Raw genomic sequence first — 23115 nt, forward strand, 5'->3', positions numbered from 1 at the left:
AGATGCCTATAAGATGATCATGGATGGACACCGCATATTATTCTTACAACACGTTTTTGAGCAGCAGAGAGTTTCTTTTGTAAAGATGACTTACCCAGGACATTATGCCACATGACATTATTGAATGAAAATGTGGAAAATATGCCAATTTACTGATTTGTCTCTTCCCAAGGTTTGTAATGACTCTAAGTCCTAATGAGGCTGAACTAAGTTTTGTAGGAGTTCCAAAATGTGCTTTCTCCAGTTTAAATTCTCATCAGTATGAACACCTAAGAATTTTGAAGCTTCCATTATATTTATTGTTTCTTCACCAAGTATTATACATATCATTGGTGTAGTACCCCTAGATGTGCACAACTGAATATTCTGTGTCTTTTTAAAATTAACAGAAAACCAGTCAATGACACTTTTAAGAACATTGTTTACTGTTTCTTCTGTTCCTGTATGTACCATTGGACTGATTACCGTACTAGCATCATGTGCAAAAAGAAGTAATTCTGCTTGTTGTGCCTTAGGCGGAAGATTATTTGTGTATGTGAGGAACAATAGTAGAAGTAAAATTAAGCTGCTTATGTGAGCTCCATAGGTGATTTCTCTCAAGTCGGGATTACGTCCCCAGACTATGTTGACTGAATTACTAAGTACAACTTTCTGCATTGTTTTGGTTGGATATGACATTATCCATTGGTTGACTATGCCATTAATTGCATAAAAATTCAATTTACCTAGAAGAATGCTGTGATTCACAGAGCAAAGTGCCTTAGATAGGTCACAGAAAATACCAGCATAGTACACAAAAGATTTTATGTTCTCACATGATTTATGAATGTCACTTCATCTAGACAGTATAAATACATGACCTATGTTAACAACACAATACATACCCTGATCAGCCAGAATATTATGACCACCAACCTACTATCGGTATAAACCCATCCAAGCGATACCAGCATCACCTGGTGAGGGATGACTACTAGTCGGACACACGTAGCATCAGTGAGTGTGTTGTTTGTGTGTAGAATGGGGAAGACATTCGATCGATCTGTGTTTGACTGAGGGAAAGTTGGGGTGAGCCAGAGTCTTGGCATGAGCATTTCAGAATCTGCACAAATTGTTGGGTGTTCAAGGAGAGCTGTGATGACTGTCTTCAACACTGTTGTCTACCAGGGGACCATCCCCTTGACACGTGTACTGCGGGAGGGAGACAAGCTGACGGCAGCTCCATTATGCTCCAGGTAACATTCATATGAGCACCCAGGGTTCAATGGAGATCGTGCAAGGCAAAAGGATGGCCAAGGAGTACCGTACACCAGTTGCAGACCACGTACACCCCTTCATGGTGATCATTTCCCGATGGCAGTGGCATTTTCAGCAAGAAAATGTGTCTTGTCACAAGGTCTGGATTGTGATGGAGTGGTTTGAGGAAAACAGTGGTGAGTTCCAGTTGATGCGCTGATCATCCAACTCGCCAGATCTGAACCCAATCGAACACGTGTGGGATGTGATTGAACATGTTGTCAGAGCTCATCACCCCCCACCCTCCCCCCCAACCCTCCACCAAAATTTACAGGAATTAGGTGTCTTGTGTGCACAGATGTGGTGCCAACTCCCTCCAGTAACCTACTAAGTCCTCATTGCTTCCGTGCCACGATACAATGCCGCTGTTATCCGTGCCGCAGGTGGATGTACCAGCTATTATGTAGGTGGTTATAATGTTCTGGCTGATCACTGTAAAAGAACTTGTGTACCAAGATTATTTATGGATGTCATTCCATCTAGATGAACTGTTGATAATGGTACATATGCTGAAACAAGCTTGTTGTGAACTTGTGCCGTCAGCAATAAATAAACAGTTTTCAGCTAATCTTGTCAGAAGTGTAAAAAGATGTCTATTATGACCTTATGCAAGCTGCTGGCTCAGCAGAGAAGAAGATACACAAATAATTATGTAACTGTATTACATTCGTGTCAGGTCTCCAGCTGGAACATATTGTCATCTGGATGTATCCAGATGATGGTATGTTCTGGCTGGAGACCCGACATGAATACAACCAACTATTATGCCGGGAAAGTTTACGGAGCCACATATAACTGTATTTTTTCAAGGTGGTAATTAAAACTTTGACAATCCCTCACATTGCTTTGTAGCAGCTCTTTCTACACCTGCTGAAGTTGTTGTCAGAAATACACATGGCAGATGACAGCCGCCCGGTTACTAAGCACATGTTCTGTTTTGCAGGAAGAACTGCAGCGACTGTCAGATGTCCGGAACTTGGTGAACCAGATGTACGAAGCCCTGAACGTGGAGGAGCATCAGCTGCACAAGGAGAGGGAGCTGTGCTCACAGCTCGAGGAGCTCAAGGTCGAGCTGGAACCAATGGAGCAGGTGAGCTTATGTGCCAAGTAACACAGTGGTGCAAATACCGGACCACATATTCGCAACGACAAACAGCTTTCCTTCGGTTGAAGCAATGTTCCTCGGTTATGTATTTAAATTGATAAATATTAGATTAGAGATTAGATTAATACTAGTTCCATGGATCATGAATACGATATTTCGTAATGATGTGGAACGAGTCGAATCCAGTGGAACGTCCACGTAGTTAAAGGTAGTGCTCTCTTATTCTGTGTCTACTTGCTGCCCAAAGGGTTGGGTCTCACCACACGTTTTGAGCTCCTACTCTGGTGCCATCTCATTTCTGTCAGTTTTATCCTGCTCGCAACTGTTTGTTTTACGGTGCCAGACACCAGTCTCTCGTGCCTCTGAGCACTAAGGTATGTGTTGTCAGTGAGATTAGAATATAGGGAGATGGCTTTACATATCCTGATAGCAGCAGTGGGTGGAGGGGGGTGTGGGGGGTCGTCATTGTCCACCATCTTGCCAACACAAGAAATGTAGGTCTTTGGTTACAGTCTTGTGTGCAGCTTGGCACGTCTGATTACGTGTTAAGTGCAACTAATGTCCTACCCAGGCTTCGCATGGGTAGTGCTGATGAATAGGAAAAAGAATCCTGTACTGTCTGAATACTCCATTAGTAGTGTAGCGCTTGACACAGTCACGTCGATTAAATATTTGGGCGTAACATTGCAGAGCAATATGAAGTGGGACAAGCATGTAATGGCAGTTGTGGGGAATGCAGGTGGTTGTCTTCGGTTCATTGGTAGAATTCTGGGAAGATGTGGTTCATCTGTAAAGGAGATCGCTTATAGAACGCTGGTGCGACCTATTCTTGAGTACTGCTTGAGCATTTGGGATCCCTGTCAGGTCGGATTGGGGGAGGAGATAGAAGCAATTCAGAGACGGGCTGCTAGATTTGTTACTGGTAGGCTTGATCGTCACATGAGTGTTACGGAAATGGTACAGGAACTCGGGTGGGAGTCTCTAGAGGAAAGGAGGCATTCTTTTCGTGAATTGCTACCGAGGAAATTTAGAGAACCAGCATTTGAGGCTGACTACAGTACAATTTTACTGCCGCCACCTTACATTTCACGAAAAGACCACAAAGATAAGATAAGATAGATTTGGGGCTCATACAGAGGCGTATAGGCAGTCATTTTTCCCTCGTTCTGTTTGGGAGTGGAACAGGGAGAGAAGATGTTAGTTGTGGTACGAGGTACCCTCTGCCACGCACCATATGGTGGATTGCGGAATACGTATGTAGATGTAGATGTATACGGTTCCATGCAAGCGATGGTGTTTGCCAAGTAGACAATGATGCCTGGGGAGCTGCTTCGTATGTCACATACTGTGAACGCTTTTGTGCGTGAGACACCACAGTGATCTGCATGTAATAAATGGAGAACTCCGAACAAAGCACTGAGGGGATCAATACTTGAGAAGCCATGTGATCCATGCATACAAGTGAACAAAGAATCGATGTCAAAAGATGTAATAATTATGGAGGAGTCGAATGCACAAGAAGGTGGTCAATCTGGCCAACCATGTTGTGTGAATATTATGACCGTCCACATAACGGGACCCAAAGCTATGCCTTCACGATCTGTGTTGTAGTTCCAGGAAAACCATCAACCATGTGCTGTGTGCTGACATCAATGTGGAAACAAAACAATTCCTCCTCATCAAATCTTGGGTCCAGGCTGGCTTGCAGGTGGGACAAAGCATCGGCATATGCGTGCTGATTGGTAGGGCGGAAATGAATTTCGTTGTTCAATGCAAAAGGAAAAGAGTCCAGTGTTGAATGCAATGTGCCACTTTATCTGGTAATTTCACAGAAGGACTGAATATGGATATCAATGGTTTGTGATTGATGACCAGGTGGAATTTGGTACCATAGAGAAAAACATGGAATTTCTTCACAGCATATACAATGGCCAAAGCTTCCTTTTCTATCTGAGAGTACCTGTTTTGAGCAGGAGTCAGCATTTTTTAGGCGCAAACAATAGGCTGTTCATAGCCATAGGGATATCTATGAGCCAGTACCACCTCCAGCCTGTACTGTGAAGCGGCCATCGCAAGGACCAAGTGGAGGCAAGGCCTGGTTAGTATGTCACTAAGCAGGGCGCAGAGTGCAACACGGTCTTAGGGTGGAAAACGTGGTTTCACAGGCCAGCAGCCAGCAACGCATGTACAGCAATGCATGTAACGGGTGACAATTGTCACTGCCCCAGTCAAAAATTTATGGTAGTAGGTGACTTTTCCTGGAAAAACCTGAATTTCTTTGACTGACATAGGGTGTGGAAGCAACACAATAGCAGAAACATGTTGATGCAGGGGTTTGAGACTCTCATGAGAAACTTCAAAACCGAGATAAATGATAGAAGGTTGAAAAAAATTGACATTTTTCTAAATTACATCTCAACCCGGCCGCTTGGAGGACTGAAAAAAAAAGAGTACGGAGATTTTGTAGATGTAAATGCTCCTCAATGGAGGGACCAGAAACCACAATGTCATCCAAATAGTTTGCACAACCGGCACAGATGGTTTAAGTAGTCACAAAAACATTGAAAAAAAGCGGGATCACTGGCAGCTCCAAAAGGCAACTGAAAGTATTGATACGGTCCAAAAGGGGTATTGACAGCTAACATAAGTTGTAACTCGGTATGCAGAGGGAATTGTAAATAGGCATCTGACAAGTTAATTTCTGAGAAATGTTGACGACCTGATAACTTCACAAAGAGTTCATCTTAGTGCGGTATAAGGTAAGTATGCACGGCACATTATGTGTCCATAGAAACTTTTAAAATTGCCACAGAGGCGTAACCAGTCCAACGGTTTCTTTACTATAACTAATGGGGTAGCCCATTCACTTGATGCAATAGGCCAAACAATACTGGATTCCATGAGGCTATGTAATTAATCTTTCTCTTGTTCCCTGGGTGTCACTGGGATCGGACGGATCTGGAAAAAATGAGACTGAGCAGAAGGTACCATGGTATTGTGCACTTGAAAATCATTGGAACACCTCAGTCCAGGAAAGAACAAAGAGAAAAACTCGGAACATAATGCATCTAACTGCATATACGGCACTTGTTCTGACACTAAATTCACTTCATCTGAAGTGATAAAAGCCAAACAACTTAAAAGTATCTAATCCAAAAAAGATTCTCCATACATACATTATCTGCAACAAGAAATGTAAGTGACTAGATACTGACTTGCAGGTCACAGGGCAGAGAATTGGCTGGGAAATGGAATACTCTGTTTATTGTAATTTAGCAACTTTCATGACACAAGAATAAGCAGAGGGGAGCCCATATCTGTATGAGTTTGTGAGTTTAACAAGGCTACCAGAGTTCCTGTATCCATTTGCATGAGCAGAATTAAAAAAAAACACGTTAGTGAAAACCTTGTTTGGTGCAACAGAGATAGCAGATACAATGTTTACATCCATACCTGCATCAGGATCTTTGTGCTGAATTTTTGCATTAGAAACAGAAGGAGTGTGACTTATTTTGTGGCAATTATGACAGGTAGCCGAGCATTTTGACCAGTCTGTGGGCCCTCAGGGTTAATGAAAGAGAGTTGGATTGCTGATACTTCACACCATGATTGAATTTGGTTACCTGCAGCTCATGACACCTTGAACAACTGCGCAATAGCTGAAACCTCTTGAGAGGGATGGATTTTCACACTGGAGGACATGCTCTTGCACTTCAGGGGGAGCTAAACGAATGATAGCATCTGTCACTGTCTGATCAGCACACAAGATGATGATGACAACTTAACCCCTGGAGTTCAGCCACTTATGCTCGATAGGATTGATGTGGATGTTTCCTACAGTGGTAAAACTCAACCCGGGATGCAATGATACGAGTGTACTTGCAACAGTATTTTGACAGAAGTTCAGGCATTTGGTCAAACATGAAAGAAGATGGATCCTGAAAAGGGGCGAGTTAGCATAGGACTTGATACATTCTTGGCAACATCCATGAAAGGAACAAGTCATGGCATAAAATAGCGTCAGTAATCCCAAAAGCTTGAAAGTGTTGTCACAGACATTTTTTGTATGCATCCCATTCCTCAGTGGACTCATCGTTTGTAGAAAAGGGAGGTGGATAAACAATGGGGGCCGGAGGGCAAAGCGACAGGCAACGTGGCCTGAGGAGTGTGCCGACTAGACAAAACAGAAGCCAGTGATTGAAGTATCTGAGTTTGATTGTCCAACTCCTGTGATTGGTGTTGCAATGCCATGGTGAATGATTCTTGCTGTTCAACCAACTGACGTGAAATGTCCTCCATAACACAGTCAGCATAAACAGAGGACCAACCAGAGTAGCAAGTAGTGCAGATAACACAACCACACTTACTAGTCATGCTGTAGTTTGGTGTAAGTACGTATGACCTTTAGACTAAACACAACTTTATTCCGCAGAAGCATTAACAACTTGAACACAGTATTTAAGTAACATTCAAGAAGAATCAGTATTATGAGAAGGAAAGTTGCTGCTCACCATATAGCAGAGACGCTGAGTCGCAGATAGGCAGAACAAAAAGATTTTCACACTTAAAGCTTTTGGCCAGTGGCCTTTGTCAGCAATAGACACCCATAAGCGCGCACGCGCGCACACACACACACACACACACACACACACACACACACACACACACACACACAACTCACACACATGACTGCAGTCTCAGTTGCCTGTAACAGCTGACTTCTTGCTTGTGTTTACACATCCATAGGAAATGTGCATAACCATTTCCAGTGGTGCACAGTACAGATATCACTGGCTGCTAATTAGGACATTAGGGTATCTCCATAAATTCTAACCCCTGGGTGCACTTCAGAGTGTGAACGTCGCACACATCCAGTGAGAGAGGAGAGGGACAGTGCAGAAGACAAGTGGGCTGACAGGAAGTCCCAGCCGTAGTGCGAGTCTTTAATGGCTGACTCAATTGAGCAGCCACAGATGGTGAAATATCACCATGTTCATGTATTACAGGAAGGATACACATACAAGCAGTAGTTCTACACAAAATCCAGACAAACCTTTCTAGAGACAATGTTATCACAGAATTATGAATAATATGGCCTTCACTGTATGTATTATGCTTTAGAGCTCAAACTTTTTGTATCTACAGTTCCCTTAAAATGAACATAAACACCCATGGCTCCTTTCACATTTAATATTAAAGTATGTGGTAAATAAACTAAAGTTTCCAAAAAATAAAAAAAGAGTAGTTACATCATTCTTAACTATTGATTGTATGTATTGTATTGTATGTTAAACAGGGACCTAGAAACGACGGAGAGGCTCTGTCCCCACCACAGCCGCAGTGATCCACAACCCCACGACGACTACCGTAGTCCACTTCACCCCTCCGCCACCCCACACCGAACCCAGGGTTATTGTGCGGTTTGGCCCCCGGTGGACCCCCCAGGGAACATCGTAACACCAGACGAGTGTAACCCCTATGTTTGCGTGATAGAGTAATGGTGGTGTACGCGTACGTGGAGAACTTGTTTGCGTAGCAATCGTCAACGTAGTGTAACTGAGTCAGAATAAGGGGAACCAGCCTGCATTCACCGAGGCAGATGGAAAACCGCCTAAAAACCATCCACAGACAGGCCGGTTCACTGGACCTTGACACAAATCCGCTGGGCGGATTTGTGCCGGGGACGCGCCTCTTCCCACCAGGAAAGCCGTGCGTTAGACCGCACGGCCAACCGGGCAGGCCAACTGTTGATACAATACATTATAATCAACTTTGTATTTTTACACATTATTTTTGCAATAAAATCAACGGAAAGGATGGGCTTACTTCTTCATCATCAGTTCTTCAAATCTCAGCACTTGATTGGAAATTACCACTGTCATCTCCAACATTCATTTGCGACCTATGTTTCATGTTCAAGACTGCCAATGCTGAAAATTCTGCCTCGTGCAAGTAGGGTGGTGCAAGAAATATCAACATTCATAGGGCATTGTTACCTACTTGGGGATATCCTGCTTCACTAAGCTTCAAAACTTAAGCAGTGATGAGGGAATGAACTTCAATTTAAATGTGGAGTATGAAGAAATATAACAAATTGCTTTTGTTCTTTGGTGATAAGTATGTGGGAAGTTCTCTACTGAAAAGACCTTTGATCCACATGTGTTGATAAACTTTTTCTCGAAAGCACATCAGAAATAATCACTGATCACTGATCCACAAACACAGAATTCAGTTCTTCAGTCAACTTAAAGTCATTGTCTTTTAAAACCGAGTGAAGACTGGGGACAATGTGATGCATACCTTTATCATTCAACTTCTCCTTCCACAATACTAGACTGCCGTCTACCACACTGCCACAGTAATGACACTTAGTTGTCGGCATGCTAAAAATCACTACTACTCACAAATTGTTCTTTTACTCAGGACACAAATAAAACAAATTATTATTTTCAAGAAACCACTGAGACGACCTTAAACCGATGTTATGATGGCTCTTGAAGCCACAATGCATAGTTTGAAAACCTGTAAACGTAATACACTGGTAAGGGCAGTGCTATGTAAATGTGATAATTGTATGAGAATTAACAACTGCAGTGCATTGAAAAGATAAAAGATCCTGTGTGTGGTGTGATTGGATAGCTCATTGCATTAGTTACCAGAATATGCCATGATCATTATTGTTTACATATTTATTTAGCTGGCAAACATGAAGGACTGATGAAGATTTTAACCACTTAATTAATTGCAATAAACAATTAAATATAAGTACACACACAACAGTATGCCATATTATAAGACAGACTTGATTAGCAATAGGTTTAGATACAGGTAATGTATTGCACACATTTTGCTATTCCAGTGAGCACTGTAGTTCAATAATGTAAGTTTGTAGATGTTTTAGATTAAATTTAGGTGTTATGAGCTGTGTCTCAGAAGTGTGGAGGGGAAATCTATGCAGCCTGTAACAGTGTCAGGCATTCATTGTAAATATAGCTTATTACTTAATTGTGACTCTGTGAAGTCTGATATGGTCAGTTTGAATTAATAGGTTTTTTCAACAGCTCTGGTAACACGCATAAATATCTACTGCAACCTGTCAGTCTTGGAAACCTCTCTCTTTGCTTAGAGGAGCTGTTAGCAGTGCTTTTATGTGCAACCACACGGACTGGCAGTTTTTCCAACCCAATGATGAGGATATCATCCAGGATGATCTTCCTGCTCTTGTGTGTACTGCACTGTTACCCATTTACAGAAGCTATTGACAATGGCATGTGCCATTTGAATATTGTTGACCAGAAGAGTTGCAGGGTTGGTTTGAGAACTTTTTCCAAACAAGTGACTTATGATCTGCCACCACCCACTCCCTTCCTCCCTTCTCCCAGGGGGCTCACCACTCTTTGGTGAGGACGTGCTTGGCAACCATGGGGCCCCAGCAGTGCTTCTCTTTGTGTGCTGTTTGTCTCCTCTTCTCTTCTCCTGTCCTTTTCCCCTCTCTTGGGGAGATTTCTCGTGCCTCCATGGGCTCTTGAAGCTCATTTGCGTTGGTTTGCTTCTAGGAATATTCTCTCTTGTACTGTTCTCTCCCTGTACTGCTCTTTCCCTGCACTGCTGTCTTCCTGTACTGCCCGTTTCCTGTACTGCCCGTTTCCTGTACTGCCCGTTTCCTGTACTGCCCGTTTCCTGTACTGCCCGTTTCCTGTTCTGCCCGTTTCCTGTTCTGCCCGTTTCCTGTTCTGCCCGTTTCCTGTTCTGCCCGTTTCCTGTTCTGCCCGTTTCCTGTTCTGCCCGTTTCCTGTTCTGCCCGTTTCCTGTTCTGCCCGTTTCCTGTTCTGCCCGTTTCCTGTTCTGCCCGTTTCCTGTTCTGCCCGTTTCCTGTTCTGCCCGTTTCCTGTTCTGCCCGTTTCCTGTTCTGCCCGTTTCCTGTACTGCCCGTTTCCTGTACTGCCCTTTTCCTGTACTGCCCTTTTCCTGTACTGCCCTTTCCCTGTACTGCCCTTTCCCTGTACTGCCCTTTCCCTGTACTGCCCTTTCCCTGTACTGCCCTTTCCCTGTACTACTTTTTCCTCATTTTGCTCTTTCCCTGTTTAGCTCTTTCCCTGTTTAGCTCTTTCCCTGTTTAGCTCTTTCCCTGTGTAGCTCTTTCCCTGTGTAGCTCTTTCCCTGTGTAGCTCTTTCCCTGTGTAGCTCTTTCCCTGTGTAGCTCTTTCCCTGTGTAGCTCTTTCCCTGTGTAGCTATTTCCCTGTGTAGCTATTTCCCTGTGTAGCTATTTCCCTGTTTAGCTATTTCCCTGTTTAGCTATTTCCCTGTTCAGTTTTTTCCCTGTTCCACTCTTTCTTTGTTCCTTTCTTTGCTTGTTCTGTTCTTTCCTTGTTCTGATCTCTTTTTCCTCTGTTGCAGCGTTTGAGGCCATTCTTTCTTTCTTCCTTTCCTTCTTATCTTTTCTTCTCCTCCCCATGTGTGCCTGATGGCCACCCATGCGTTTGACGCACCGGGTTGGCAAGTAGGGCCCGCACATACCCCCTGGTGCAGGCCAGGCCCAGGAAGGGGTGACTGCCTGAGCTGTTACCTTCCTCCTCTGTCGATTGGTCCCTCCGTCTGTTGTTTGGGAGGTGTGACCTAAAGTGAGGACAATCACCTAAGGCGGGAGGCCTCCCCTTTGGAGGGCCCCTGGCTGGAAGGGGCGTGCCATCGGAGACGCTGGCAATCGTGAGGGACTTTTTCCCAATGACTGACTTTCCTTCTCTTTTTCCAAGTGTTTCGCATAAAAGAAAGTGGAATGAGGCTCCTGCCGCAATGTCTCTTCCTGTTGTGCCTCGATATCTAGTAGTCTCACCAGATTTTTGCTACTGTTAACCCCTTTGTTATACAGAAAGGCATGGATGGCATCGCTGGCCCTGTGAAGTCATCTTATCGTCTCCACAATGGTACTCTGCTTTTGGAAATTGATAGCGCTCTCCAGCCCCAGAAACTACTCAAGGCCCAAATCCTCCATGACTATCCTATAAAAGTGGAGGCTCACAGGACACTTAACTCGTCCCGTGGTGTTATCTGCACCCGGCTATTGGATGGTTTGACGGAGGATGAAATCGCTGATCATCTGTCGGATCAGAGCGTTACCGCTGTTCATCGAGTTATGAAGAAGGAAGCTGCCAATTTGGTGCCCACCCGCACATTTTTCCTGACTTTCAATCGGTTATCGCTTCCTACTAAGATAAAGGCAGGCTATGAAGTCATCTCTGTGCGCCCCCCCCCCCCCCCTCCCCGCTGCCTTAATTGTCATGGAGAACATGCTGCTTCTTTTCATTCTTGTCCCGTCTATCAATATGACCCAGCAGTTCAGGAGATAAGGGTGAAGGAGAAGGTACCTTTTCCTGTTTCCCGGAAACTGTTGGCGAGCTGTAAATTGAATGTCCCTTCGTCTGGAACCTTCAGCACCATTTTAGCCTCTTCACGTCCCACGAAAAACATGGCTACGCAAACTTGTGACTTACAGTTCAGTTTGATGGTGGCAAAGTCGCCTCACCTTCAAGCTGACACTCCATCTCCCATTTCCTGGCTGTAGATTCTGCTACCCATTCTTTGCCCTCACTGGCGAAGACGGTTGCAACACAGCCAGCGAACCGTCAATTCAAAAAGGATGATTCCCAGGAAGATTTCTTGCGTACCTCGAGTTTCCAGTCGTCTGGCTCTTCTACCAATTGCCAAAAGCCAAAACAGTCATCCAAAGGCAAACAGTCTTCCCCCTCTCCTACTCCTCAGCCCTTATCGACTCATCGGTCCTTTTCAACTGGTCGACAACAGTGAAGCTCTGTTGATCCTGCTGAGTTGTGGACTGGCTGTCCTCCCTCGACGGCTCACCCTAAGCGGCCGTCAAGGTGAGTGTTTCTTATTCATTCTCTGGTGTTCCTAAATTTTATGGCTCTTTTACAATGGAATATCTGTGGCCTTCGGTCTAACAGGGCAGACCTCCAGCTGCTCCTGTGGTCGCAATGTCCGCTTGTAGTCTGTCTCCAAGAAACCAAGCTACGTCCTCAAGATCATTTTGCTCTTTTCCATTTTACTTCACTACGGATGGACCTTCCCCTTATGGCGGGGATTCCTGCTCATGGTGGGGTCCTGCTGCTTCTACGAGATGATGTTTGCCATTGTCCTATCCCCTTGCACACCCACCTGCAAGCAGTTGCTGCCCATGTTTGCCTTCCCGAATGTACCTTTTCCCTCTGCACCATTTATATCCCTTTGTCTTCTGCTGTCACTAGGGCAGACCTGATGCAGCTTGTTGCTCAGCTTCCTCCACCCTTTCTGCTTCTTAGTGACACCAATGCCCAACATCCTCTTTGGGGCTCGCCTGTTGCCTGCCCGAGAGGTTCTCTTTTGGCGGATCTTCTTAATTGTATTAATCTTGTGTGCCTTAACACCAGCAAAGCCACGTTTCTCTCTTATTCCACGCACAATCATTCCCACTTAGACCTCTCAATCTGATCTGCCCAGCTCGCATGACGTATCAAGTGGTGTGCTCTTTACAATACTTACGCGAGTGACCACTTCTCTTGTGTGACTCGCCTGTACAGTCATACCCCACCACAGCAGCCCGCTCATTGGAAATTCTGTCTTGCTGACTGGGGGCTCTATTCGTCCTTGGCAGTCTTTGACGAATGGCCATTTCCCAGCTGTGATGATCAGGTTGAGCACCTCGTGGATGTTATTCTCTCGGCTGCTGCATCCTCTATCCCTCGTACTACTACTTCTCCCCGTCAGGTCCCAGTCCCTTGGTGGACTGTAGAGTGCGGCAATGCGATTTGTGCCCAATAACATGTGCTTCGTATCTTTCACCATCATCCTACGTTAACGAACTGCATCCGCTACAAGCAACTACATGCGCAGTGCCGTCACACTATTAAGGAAAGCAAGAAAGCGTGCTGGATTTCCTTCATCAGATCATTCAACAGATTTACTCCATCCTCTCTCATTTGGGGTGGCCTGCGCTGGCTTTCCGGGACTACCGCCCACTCCCCGGTTCCTGGTCTGACCATGGCGGGAAACATCATAGTCGACCCTGTAGATATTTCCAATGCTTTGGGCCAGTACTCTGTGGAGGTTTCAAGCTCCACCCACTACCATCCTGCCTTCCTTCCTCGGAAGCAAGTGGAGGAGGCTCGTGCAATCTCTTTTCTCTCTTTGAATCGAGAATGCTACAATACTCCTTTTACTATGAGGGAGCTTGAGCATGTTCTCTCCTCATCCAGGTCTTCTACTCCTGGGCCTGATACAATCCACATCCTCATGCTGCAGAACCTTCCTCGTGTGGGAAAACACTTTCTCCTCAATACCTAAAACCATATTTGGACTGACACTACATTTCCCACGCTTTGATGTGAAGCTACTGTTGTTCCACTACCTAAGCCTGGTAAAGATAAATCTATTCCTTCCAGCGATCGTCCAATTTCTCTTACCAGCAGCGTTTGTAAGGTGATGGAACGCATGATCAATGGTCGATCAGTGTGGTGGCTGGAGTAACACCATCTTCTCACTGATGCTCAGTGTGGGTTTCGAAAGCGCTGCTCAGTAGTTGATCATCTCGTCACCCTGTCGATGTTCATCATGAATAATTTTCTGCAGAAGCGACAAACGGTGGCCGTTTTATTTGATTTGGAGAAAGTGGCGGACAGGCATTCTACATACTATGCACACATGAAGCTTTCGCAGTCATCTTCCCACTTTCATCCAGGAATTTTTAACAGACACAGTTTTCCGGGTACGTGTGGGTTCCTCCTTATCCCACACCTTTCCACAGGAGAACAGGGTGCCTCAGGGCTCCGTACTGAGTGTTGTTCTCTTTGCCATAGCCATCAACCCAATTATGGACTGCCTTCCAGCTGGCATTTCCAGCTCTCTTTTGGTTGACGAATTTGCTATTTATTGCAGCTCCTGCAAAGCTGTCTTCAGTGTTGTATGGGCCGTCTCTGTTTGTGGAGTGTCACAAATGGTTTCCGCTTTTGTGCTACCAAATCCATTTGCATCAACTTCTGGCAGTACAAGGCGTTTCTTCCACCATCCTTGTGACTGGGCCAAAATGCTCTCCCGTTCATGGATGCAACGAAGTTCTTAGGGCTTACGTTCTATGGGAAACTCAGTTGGTCTCCCCATGTGTCCTACCTGGCTGCATTCTGCACCTGGTTTCTCAATGTCCCTCGTGTATTGAGTGGTACTGCTTGGGGAGCTGACCGGACTGTCCTCCTCCGCCTCTCTTGATCTCTTGTCCGCTCCAAGTTGGATTATGGATGCGTTGTCTGCTCCTCTGCACGGGCTCCTATCTTAAACTATCTAAATACAATCCACCATTTGGGGATCCGTCTTGCCACTGGTGCCTTCCATACTAGCCCTGTTGAAAGTCTCTACGCAGAAGCCGGTGAACTATCACTGTCATACCAGCGCAACATCCTACTCAGTAGGTTTGCATGTCAGCTTTCTTCCATGCCAGGCCACCCAACCCTTGACCCTTTTTTTGATGACATTCTGGACTGCCAGTACGAAATGTACGTTTCTTCTCTGCAGCCTCCCGCCATCTGCTTTCGTCACCTGTTTCAGCAGCTGCAGTTCACACTTCCTGCCACTTTCCAAATGGGGGGGGGGGGGGGGGGGGGGGAGGGAGCCCTTCACTACCTTGGCTTCAGACATAGGTTTGTGTTTGTTGTGACTTCAGCTCGTTCCCGAAGGATTCGACTCCCGAACTGACCTATCGCTGCAACTTTCTCGAACTTTGCTCACAATTGGCCAATAGCATATTTTTGTACACTGATGGTTCCAAGTCCACCCACAGTGTTGGCTGTGCTTTTGTCGTCGGGGCTGATAAGATTCAATACTGGTTTCTCGACCAGTGCACAATTTTTACAGCAGAGCTTTTTGCCCTCTATCAGGCTGTTCACTACGTCCGAAGGCACCAGCTCATTCACTGTGTGATCTGCTCTGACTCCCTCAGTGCCCTTCAGAGTCTGGATGATCCCGATTCAGTCCACCCCATCATTCAACGGATCCAGGACTGCCTCTGTTTGTTTCCAGATGGGGGAGTCCAAGTGATGTTCACGTGGGTTCCTGGCCATGTTGGTGTGCCTGGGAATGACGCTGCTGATGCTGCAGCCAAGGCCGCAGTCCATCTCGGTCGGCCTGCCTCTTACTCTGTTCCCTCACAAGATATTTGTACTTTTCTCTATCGGTGTATCATGTCACTTTGGCATGACCATTGGTGCTCCCTTCATGGGTACAACATCAGAGAAGTCAAACCTCTCCCGATAGCCTGGTTGACTTCCTCCCAGCTGTCTCACCATGAGGAAGTAATGTTAGCTTGATTGTGAATAGGGCACTGCTGCTTTAGTTGCCGCCACTTGTTGAGTGGCGACCCCTGCACCCAGCTGTTCTTTCTGTGGCCAGCCATTAACAGTCAGACGTTTCCTGATCCTCTGCCCCGTTTTAGCCACTTAAGCCTCAGGGTTAGGCTGCCGCCCGCTTTGCCGGACATTTTAGCAGATGTGGCTTGCATTTAAGTTTTTTAAAAAGCAGTAATATGACAAAAGAGATTTGATTTTCTACCTGGTGATGCTGGTGTCCTGTCGACGTCTTTTAGATACTCTTCCGTAATATCTTGATGTTTTAGATTTTTTTTTTTTTTTCCTTTCTGCATTGGACCTCGCAGCGGTTTTTACCCTCACAGTCCCAGCATTCTATGGTTCTATACTGGGCACTTATGACCTTAGATGTTTTGCACCCTAACCCCCTACCCCCCCCTCCCCCACCCAGCCCCAAAAGAAACCTTCCTCCCCTTTCCCTCGTATCCCTTGTACACCTTTGCAGTGTCAGTTCATGCTATTAACTGTGATACACACTGCATACATACAGTCCGCAGCTCGTGGTCTCGCGGTCGTGTTCTCGCTTCCTGAGCACGGGACCCCGGGTTCGATTCCCGGCGGGGTCAAGGATTTTCACCTGCCTTGAGATGCCTGGGTTGTCCTCATCATTTCATCATCATTCCTAAAAGTGGCGAGTTTGGACTGAGCAAAGGTTGGGAATTTGTACGGGCGCTGATAACCGCCCCGCAAACCAAACATCAGATCTTCGACTTGGATGCCCCTGCCCTTCCCAGCTTGTGTGCACTGAGTGGCCACTAGTAATTGTGACATGCCCTTTATAGAAATCTTGCAGTGGTGATGCTTCCGGTGCCCTTCTCAGTTTGCACCCCAAGCAGCAGCTTGTGTCACTTGAGCCTGAATCCGGGCCTGAGCACTTGCTCTAGATGGAAGCAGTTTTCTGTGACGAGGTTATATTGGCATTTTCTGAGATGGTTGCCACAAAATGCAGTGTCTTCTTGTTTTAATGGTAGTAGAGAACTCTATACATTTTACCCTGTTAACATACCCTTTAAATGAGAGTGCACCTCATTCACTGTACCCATTTTTTGCTGTGGTGGTAATGTCGTGATTTACATGGTGCATCAGAAACACCTCCCAAATTTTAAACCTAAGAAATACAACAATGCAAAATGACAGTCACAAATGTAATGCACAGTTTGAAAGAATAATGTTTGCCATTTACATCACATGCATTGTTACACCACAGCTGCGAGCAACAAGGAAGGGTGCCTGGATGAACAAATGCAGTGGCTTGTCAGGACTAGTCAGGCATGTAGTGGACATCATTGAGGTTTTGTGATTGATACTTACTCAAATAATGCCCACTCTGTTCTCCAGCACAGAGTTCATCATGTAGACGCTTTAGGATAGGTCAACAGGTGAAGGGTCCAGGTAGGAAAATCATTCTGTTGTGGTTCAGTTATTTGATAAGAAGGTGTTAAAATGTTAATATAAAGCCTCTGTGATCTCCTCAACATTCAGTCTGTAGGCATGCATTTGCTACGTAACTCTCGGACTGCACTTTCATCTGTCAGGCTATGTCAATAAACAAATACATATTTGGTATTGGTCCACAGGCAATTCTTGACAGATCCTTCACTACCCTCTCAACAGCGAATGTGTTACTGTTTGGTGTGCTCTCACCGATTTCAGAATTGTAGACCCATACATTTTTAAAGAAAAGGCCACAACTGTGAAAGAAACATCTGATCATATGTACAACTTCTACACAACTTCCTGCAGTAACACTTAATTACTTAGGGAGTCCTGCTATGTTGTGCCACAAGATGGCACCACTGTACACATAGCCAGGTTGTTGATGGTCCCTTCTCAGAGAAATGTTGGCAGGGCATCTGATCCTCTTACAGAGTGATGTTCCATGACTAGGAGGATCATGTGGCACTTCAGGGAGTGGCTTTAAATGTGTATAGAACATGGTCATAATTTGAACGATGTGTTGTTGTTGTTGTTGTTGTTGTTGTTGTCTTCAATCCAAAGACTCATTTGATGCAGCTCTCCATGCTACTCTATCCTGTGCAAGCCTCTTCATCACCAAGTAACTACTGCAACCTACATCCTTCTGAACCTGCTTAGTGTATTCATCTCTTGGTTTCCCTCTATGATTTTTACCCTCCATGTTTCCCTCCAGTACTAAATTGGTGATCCCTTGTTGTCTCAAAATATGTCCTGTCAACTGATCCTGTCTTAAAGTCAAGTTGTGCCACAAATTCATCTTCTCCCCAGTTCTATTCAGCACCTTCACATTAGTTACATGATCTACCCATCTAATCTTCAGCATTCTTCTGTAGCAGCACCACATTTTGAAATCTTCTACTCTCTTCTTGTCTAAACTGTGTATCATCCATGTTTCACTTCCACACATGACTACACTTCACACAAATACTTTCAGAAAAGAGTTCCTGAGGCTTAAATCTACACTCGGATTCCTCTTCTCCGGAAACGCTTTCCTTGCCATTGCCAGTCTACATTTTATATTCTGTCTACTTCGACCATCATCAGTTATTTTGCTGCCCAAATAACAAAACTCATCTGCTGCTTTAAGCATCTCATTTCCTAATCTAATTTCCTTGGCATCACCTGATTTAATTTGACAACATTCCATTATTCTAGTTCTGCTTTTTTTGTGTACATGTTGACACTGTCCATTCCGTTTGACTGCTCTTCCATGTCCTTTGCTGTCTCTGACAGAGTTACAATATCATCGGCAAACCTCAATGTGTTTATTTTTTCTCCCTTGATTTTAATTTCTACTCCAAAATTTTCTTTTGTTTGCTTTACTGCTTGCTCATTATACAGATTGAATAACATTGGGGATAGGCTACGACCATGTCTCACTCCCTTCGCAACCACTGCTTCCCTTCATGCCCCTCAAATCTTATAATTGTCATTTGGTTTCTGTACACATTGTAAATAGCCTTTTGCTCCCCGTATTTTACCCCTGCCTCTTCAGAATTTGAAAGAGAATATGCCAGTCAGCATTTTCAAACAATTTCTCTAAGTCTACAATTGCTATAAATGTAGGTTAGTGTTTCCTTAACAACTCTTCTAAGATAAGTCATAGGGTCAGTATTGCCTCACATGTTTCTGCATTTCTACAGAATTCAAACTGATACTCCCTGAGTTTGGCTTCTACCGATTCTTCCGTTCGTCTATATATAATTCATGTTAGTATTTTGCAACTGTGTCTTATTAGAAAGATAGTTCAGTAATTGCCACACCTGTCAGTGCCTAGTTTCTTTGGGATTGGAATTATTATATTATTCTTGAAGTCTGCAGGTATTTCCTCTGTCTTGTACATCTTGCTCACCAGATAGTAGAGTTTTGGTATGGCTGGCTCTTCCAAGGCTATCAGTAGTTCTAACGGAATGTTGTCTACTCCTGGGGCCTTGTTTCAACTTGGGTCATTCAGTGCTCTGTCAAATTCATCACACATATATTCCTTCTCACTTTCATTTACATCCTCTTCCATTTCTATAATATTGCCCTCAAGTACATCACCCTTGTATAGATCCTCTATATACTCCTTCCACCTTTCTGCTTTCCATTCTTTGCTCAGGACTGGTTTTCCCTCTGCGCTCTTGATATTCACACATGTGGTTCTCTTTTCTCCAAAGGTCTCTTTAGTTTTCCTGTAGGTGGCATCTATCTTAGTCATTTTGCACTTCCTGTCGGTCTGGATGATGTCATTTTCAAAACCTAAAGTGTGTGTGTGTGTGTGTGTGTGTGTGTGTGTGTGTGTGTGTGTGTGTGTTGTAAATGGCAAACACGACTCTTTCAAACTGTGCATTAAATTTATGAATGTTACTCGTCTATATCTACATCATATTCCGCATGCCACCTAATGATGTGTGGTGGAGGGCACTTTTGGTACCACTACCTGATCCCTCCAAACCTGTTCCACTCACGAATATTGCGTGGGAAGAATGATGGTCAGTAAGACTGTGTATTGGCTCTAGTTTCTCAATTTTTCTCCTCGTGGTCAATACGCGAGATGTATGTGGGGGTAAGTAATATGTTGTCTGACTCCTCCTGAAAAGTGCTGTCCTAAAATTTCAATAGTAAATCTCTCCGTGATACACAACGTCTGTCTTGTATCATCTGCCAGTGGAGTTTGTTTAGCATCTCCGTAACGCTATCTCACCAGCTAAATGATCCTGTGACGAAACATGCCGCCATTTGTTGGATCTCCTCTATCAGTAATACTTGACAGGGATCCCAGAGAGATGAACAATAATCAAGAAACGGGCGAACAGGTGCCTTATAAGCCACTTCTTTCGTGGATGAGTTGCATTTCCTTAAGATTCTTCCAATGAATCTGAGTCTTGTATCTGCTTTTCCCACTATCTGTTTTGTATGTTCATTCCACTTAAGGTTGCTCTGGATAGTTGCGCCTCGATATTTTATGGCAGATGCTGTCTCCAGCTGTTTGTCATCAATAGTGTAGCTATACAGTAGTGGATTTCTTTTCCTATGTATGCTCAATATGTTACATATCTTTACGTTCAGGGTCAACTGCCAGAGTCTGCACCATTCATCAGTTTTCTGCAGGTCATTCTGCAAATTTTTACTATCTTCTGGCGTTACTACTTTGGTATTAACAACTGCATCATCTGCGAATAGCCTTAAAGAGCATCCAATGCTTTCTACTAGATCATTTATATATTTGTGGTACTCCGGATATTACCTTTACCTCTGTAGTTTTAGTTCCATTAAGAGCGACGTGTTGGAGTCTATCTGCAAGAAAGTCTTGAATCCAGTCGCAGGTCTGCTCCGATACTCTGTAAGCTAGTATTTTTTTAATGAAAAGGCAGTGTGGGACAGTGTCAAATGCCTTACTGAAATCAAGGCACACAGCATCAGCCTGAGCCCCGTTGTCCATTTCGCTGTGGATCTCGTGGAGGACAGAGCGAGCCGAGTTTTGCACGATCTCTGTTTGTGGAATCCATGTTGATTTTTATAGAGTAGCTGTTCATTTTCCACTAACATCATAATTCTTGAGCATAAAACATGTCCTATAATTCTACAACAGATTGACATCAACGATATAGGTCTATAATTGTGTGGATCTGTCATTTTGCACTGTTGTGTTATATAAGCGTAAAACTCAAGAGTTATTTCTTCTGCACCCTCTATTTGGAGTCCCCCATATTGGCCAGAAAATATAATCTATAAACACAATAATGTTTGTCACCACTTTCATTTCAGAAATATTTTTGGGTTAGTAATGCAAATTCCTACAATAAATAAATTCTCTGTTTATAATAAAAACGGGTATTGTGTAAATACAAAAAATGTTCTGTTCTCTGCTCCATACAGAAGCGACAGGAACTGGAACAGATAGCTTCCCGCCGAACTAACATCTTGACGTGGGTTGGCCTTGGCCTTATGTCGGTGCAGTTTGGCATCCTGGCACGGCTCACCTGGTGGGAGTACTCCTGGGACATCATGGAGCCTGTCACTTACTTCGTGACCTACGGAACGGCTATGGCTGCCTATGCCTACTTTGTATTGACCAGACAGGTATGTATTTTTGGGGTGTATGTGTATGTGGGAGGGGGAGGGTTGAGGGTGGTGGGTGGGAGGACAGTGCTGCCAGTTGCCATGCAAATTACAGAATAATGAGGAAACTTTCGCTGTAATGAAGGAGTAAATGCGAAAATGATAACACTAAAAACATAAGAAAGTGCCTATTACATACTTCAGAGACTATGGCAAAGAAACCATTTGTTGGCCTTTTACCATCAGACTCTCACCTGCAGCTAATGACACTGACTAGTTAGTGATACTGTTTTATGATACAATTGTAGAATCTGTATTGATTAATAAATTCTCTTTTCCTTCCAGAGAAATAAGGTATGAGAGAATTCTACAATGCACAATTGAACTTGAAGTCTTTATTTCAAATACAGAGGTCTAAATATATGCATACGTATGCAGGTGCTGCATTTACTCTTAAAGACATTTATTTGTCTAAAATTTTTGCAGCATTCCCACGCAAATGTATGTCAGAAAAGGAGTCTACACTTGATTATACATCTTACACACTGTTTGAGGAAGTCAGGAATTTTCTACAGATTCTGTATCCATACATTTGAGTAGGAAATAAAAACGCCTGGTTGTACAGCTCGTTATTCAGACACATCAACATAAAATAGTTTGGAGCCAACCTATTTGTGTTACACCAGTGTTTTATGTTCTTCCTTGACTCTTCTGAGTCTTAGGTTTTGATATTTGCTAGGTGCAGCTGTAATGTATGATTATAGTATCATTGCAGCATTTAAAATGGGGTAGCAATACCTTGAGCTGGTGCGAAATCTGAAAAAGCATTGTTGCCTTAACATGTGCTATCTTTTGGGAATTTGGCTTCTGTATCTTGTGTAAGTTCAAGACTGCCCCTCCGAGTATCAGCAGTAGGGTTAACTATGTCCCGAGTGTAATACAAAATTATTTTATTGATTGGTGTAAAAACTTATACATCAACTGAGGAATTATTACTGTGTTAATAAAATAATTTTTTACAGGGCACTGAAAATGGGTTTTAAGGCTACTGTATGAAAAATAAACAAAAAGTTGAGAGATGCAAGTGGTGTTCAAACATGCAAAATATTGCAGTCAGGCTGCTGAATGCTAGAGAATTCATCAAGATTAATAAAAAGTGTTTACTAAACAGCAGCACACTATTTCAGTTGTAGTTGCCAGTGTTGTGGTGTCAACATTGGCACATGCATGGGTCATGAGCAGTGAAAGTGCATCGTTAGGTGTGTCTGGTGCACTGTGTATTCGGACACACTTGTACTCTGCCAAGGATTACAGTCTGATGTTAGTTCCGCCACAGTTTGCCACCTGTCCTGTTTTACCAGTTGCCAATTCTACGATGTCCAACATCTGTAATGAGGGGTGGCCGCACAACCCTGCGACATCTGGACTTGGTTTCACCACATGTTGAAGACACTCACCACAACACTCCTCGTACACCCAACAATATCTAATGAGCTCATTGTCGATGGTACATTCAACACTAAATCTCATCCTCCTCCTCGAACCATGCAGTTCCTGAAATGCTTGTGCCAAGCTCCCGAGCCATTGCAGGCTGCCCTCAGTCGAACTCAAATAGACCGCACGCCTTCCCCATTCTACAAATGGACAGCATTTTCACCGATACTGCGTGCACTGTGATGTGCCTGACTAGTAGTCATTCCTTGCCAGGTGACACTGCTATTGCCTAGATGGATTTATACTGATAGTAGATCAGTGGTAATAATGTTCTGCCTGATCAGTGTTTATGTAGC

The 23115-nt window shown here is 44.2% G+C and overlaps 1 protein-coding gene across 1 annotated transcript in view; it reads left to right on the plus strand.

Annotated features, from left to right (window-relative positions):
- Window positions 1-23115, plus strand: part of LOC124545920 (calcium uniporter protein, mitochondrial) — a 141859-nt gene that overhangs the window by 111118 nt on the left and 7626 nt on the right. The window contains exons 4-5 of the mRNA XM_047124881.1: window positions 2240-2386; window positions 21143-21346. Coding sequence (XP_046980837.1) covers window positions 2240-2386; window positions 21143-21346 — 351 coding nt within the window. The remainder of the gene's footprint in view (window positions 1-2239; window positions 2387-21142; window positions 21347-23115) is intronic.

This window comes from Schistocerca americana, chromosome 8 (genome assembly GCF_021461395.2).
Source record: "Schistocerca americana isolate TAMUIC-IGC-003095 chromosome 8, iqSchAmer2.1, whole genome shotgun sequence".
Taxonomy (NCBI): domain Eukaryota; kingdom Metazoa; phylum Arthropoda; class Insecta; order Orthoptera; family Acrididae; genus Schistocerca; species Schistocerca americana.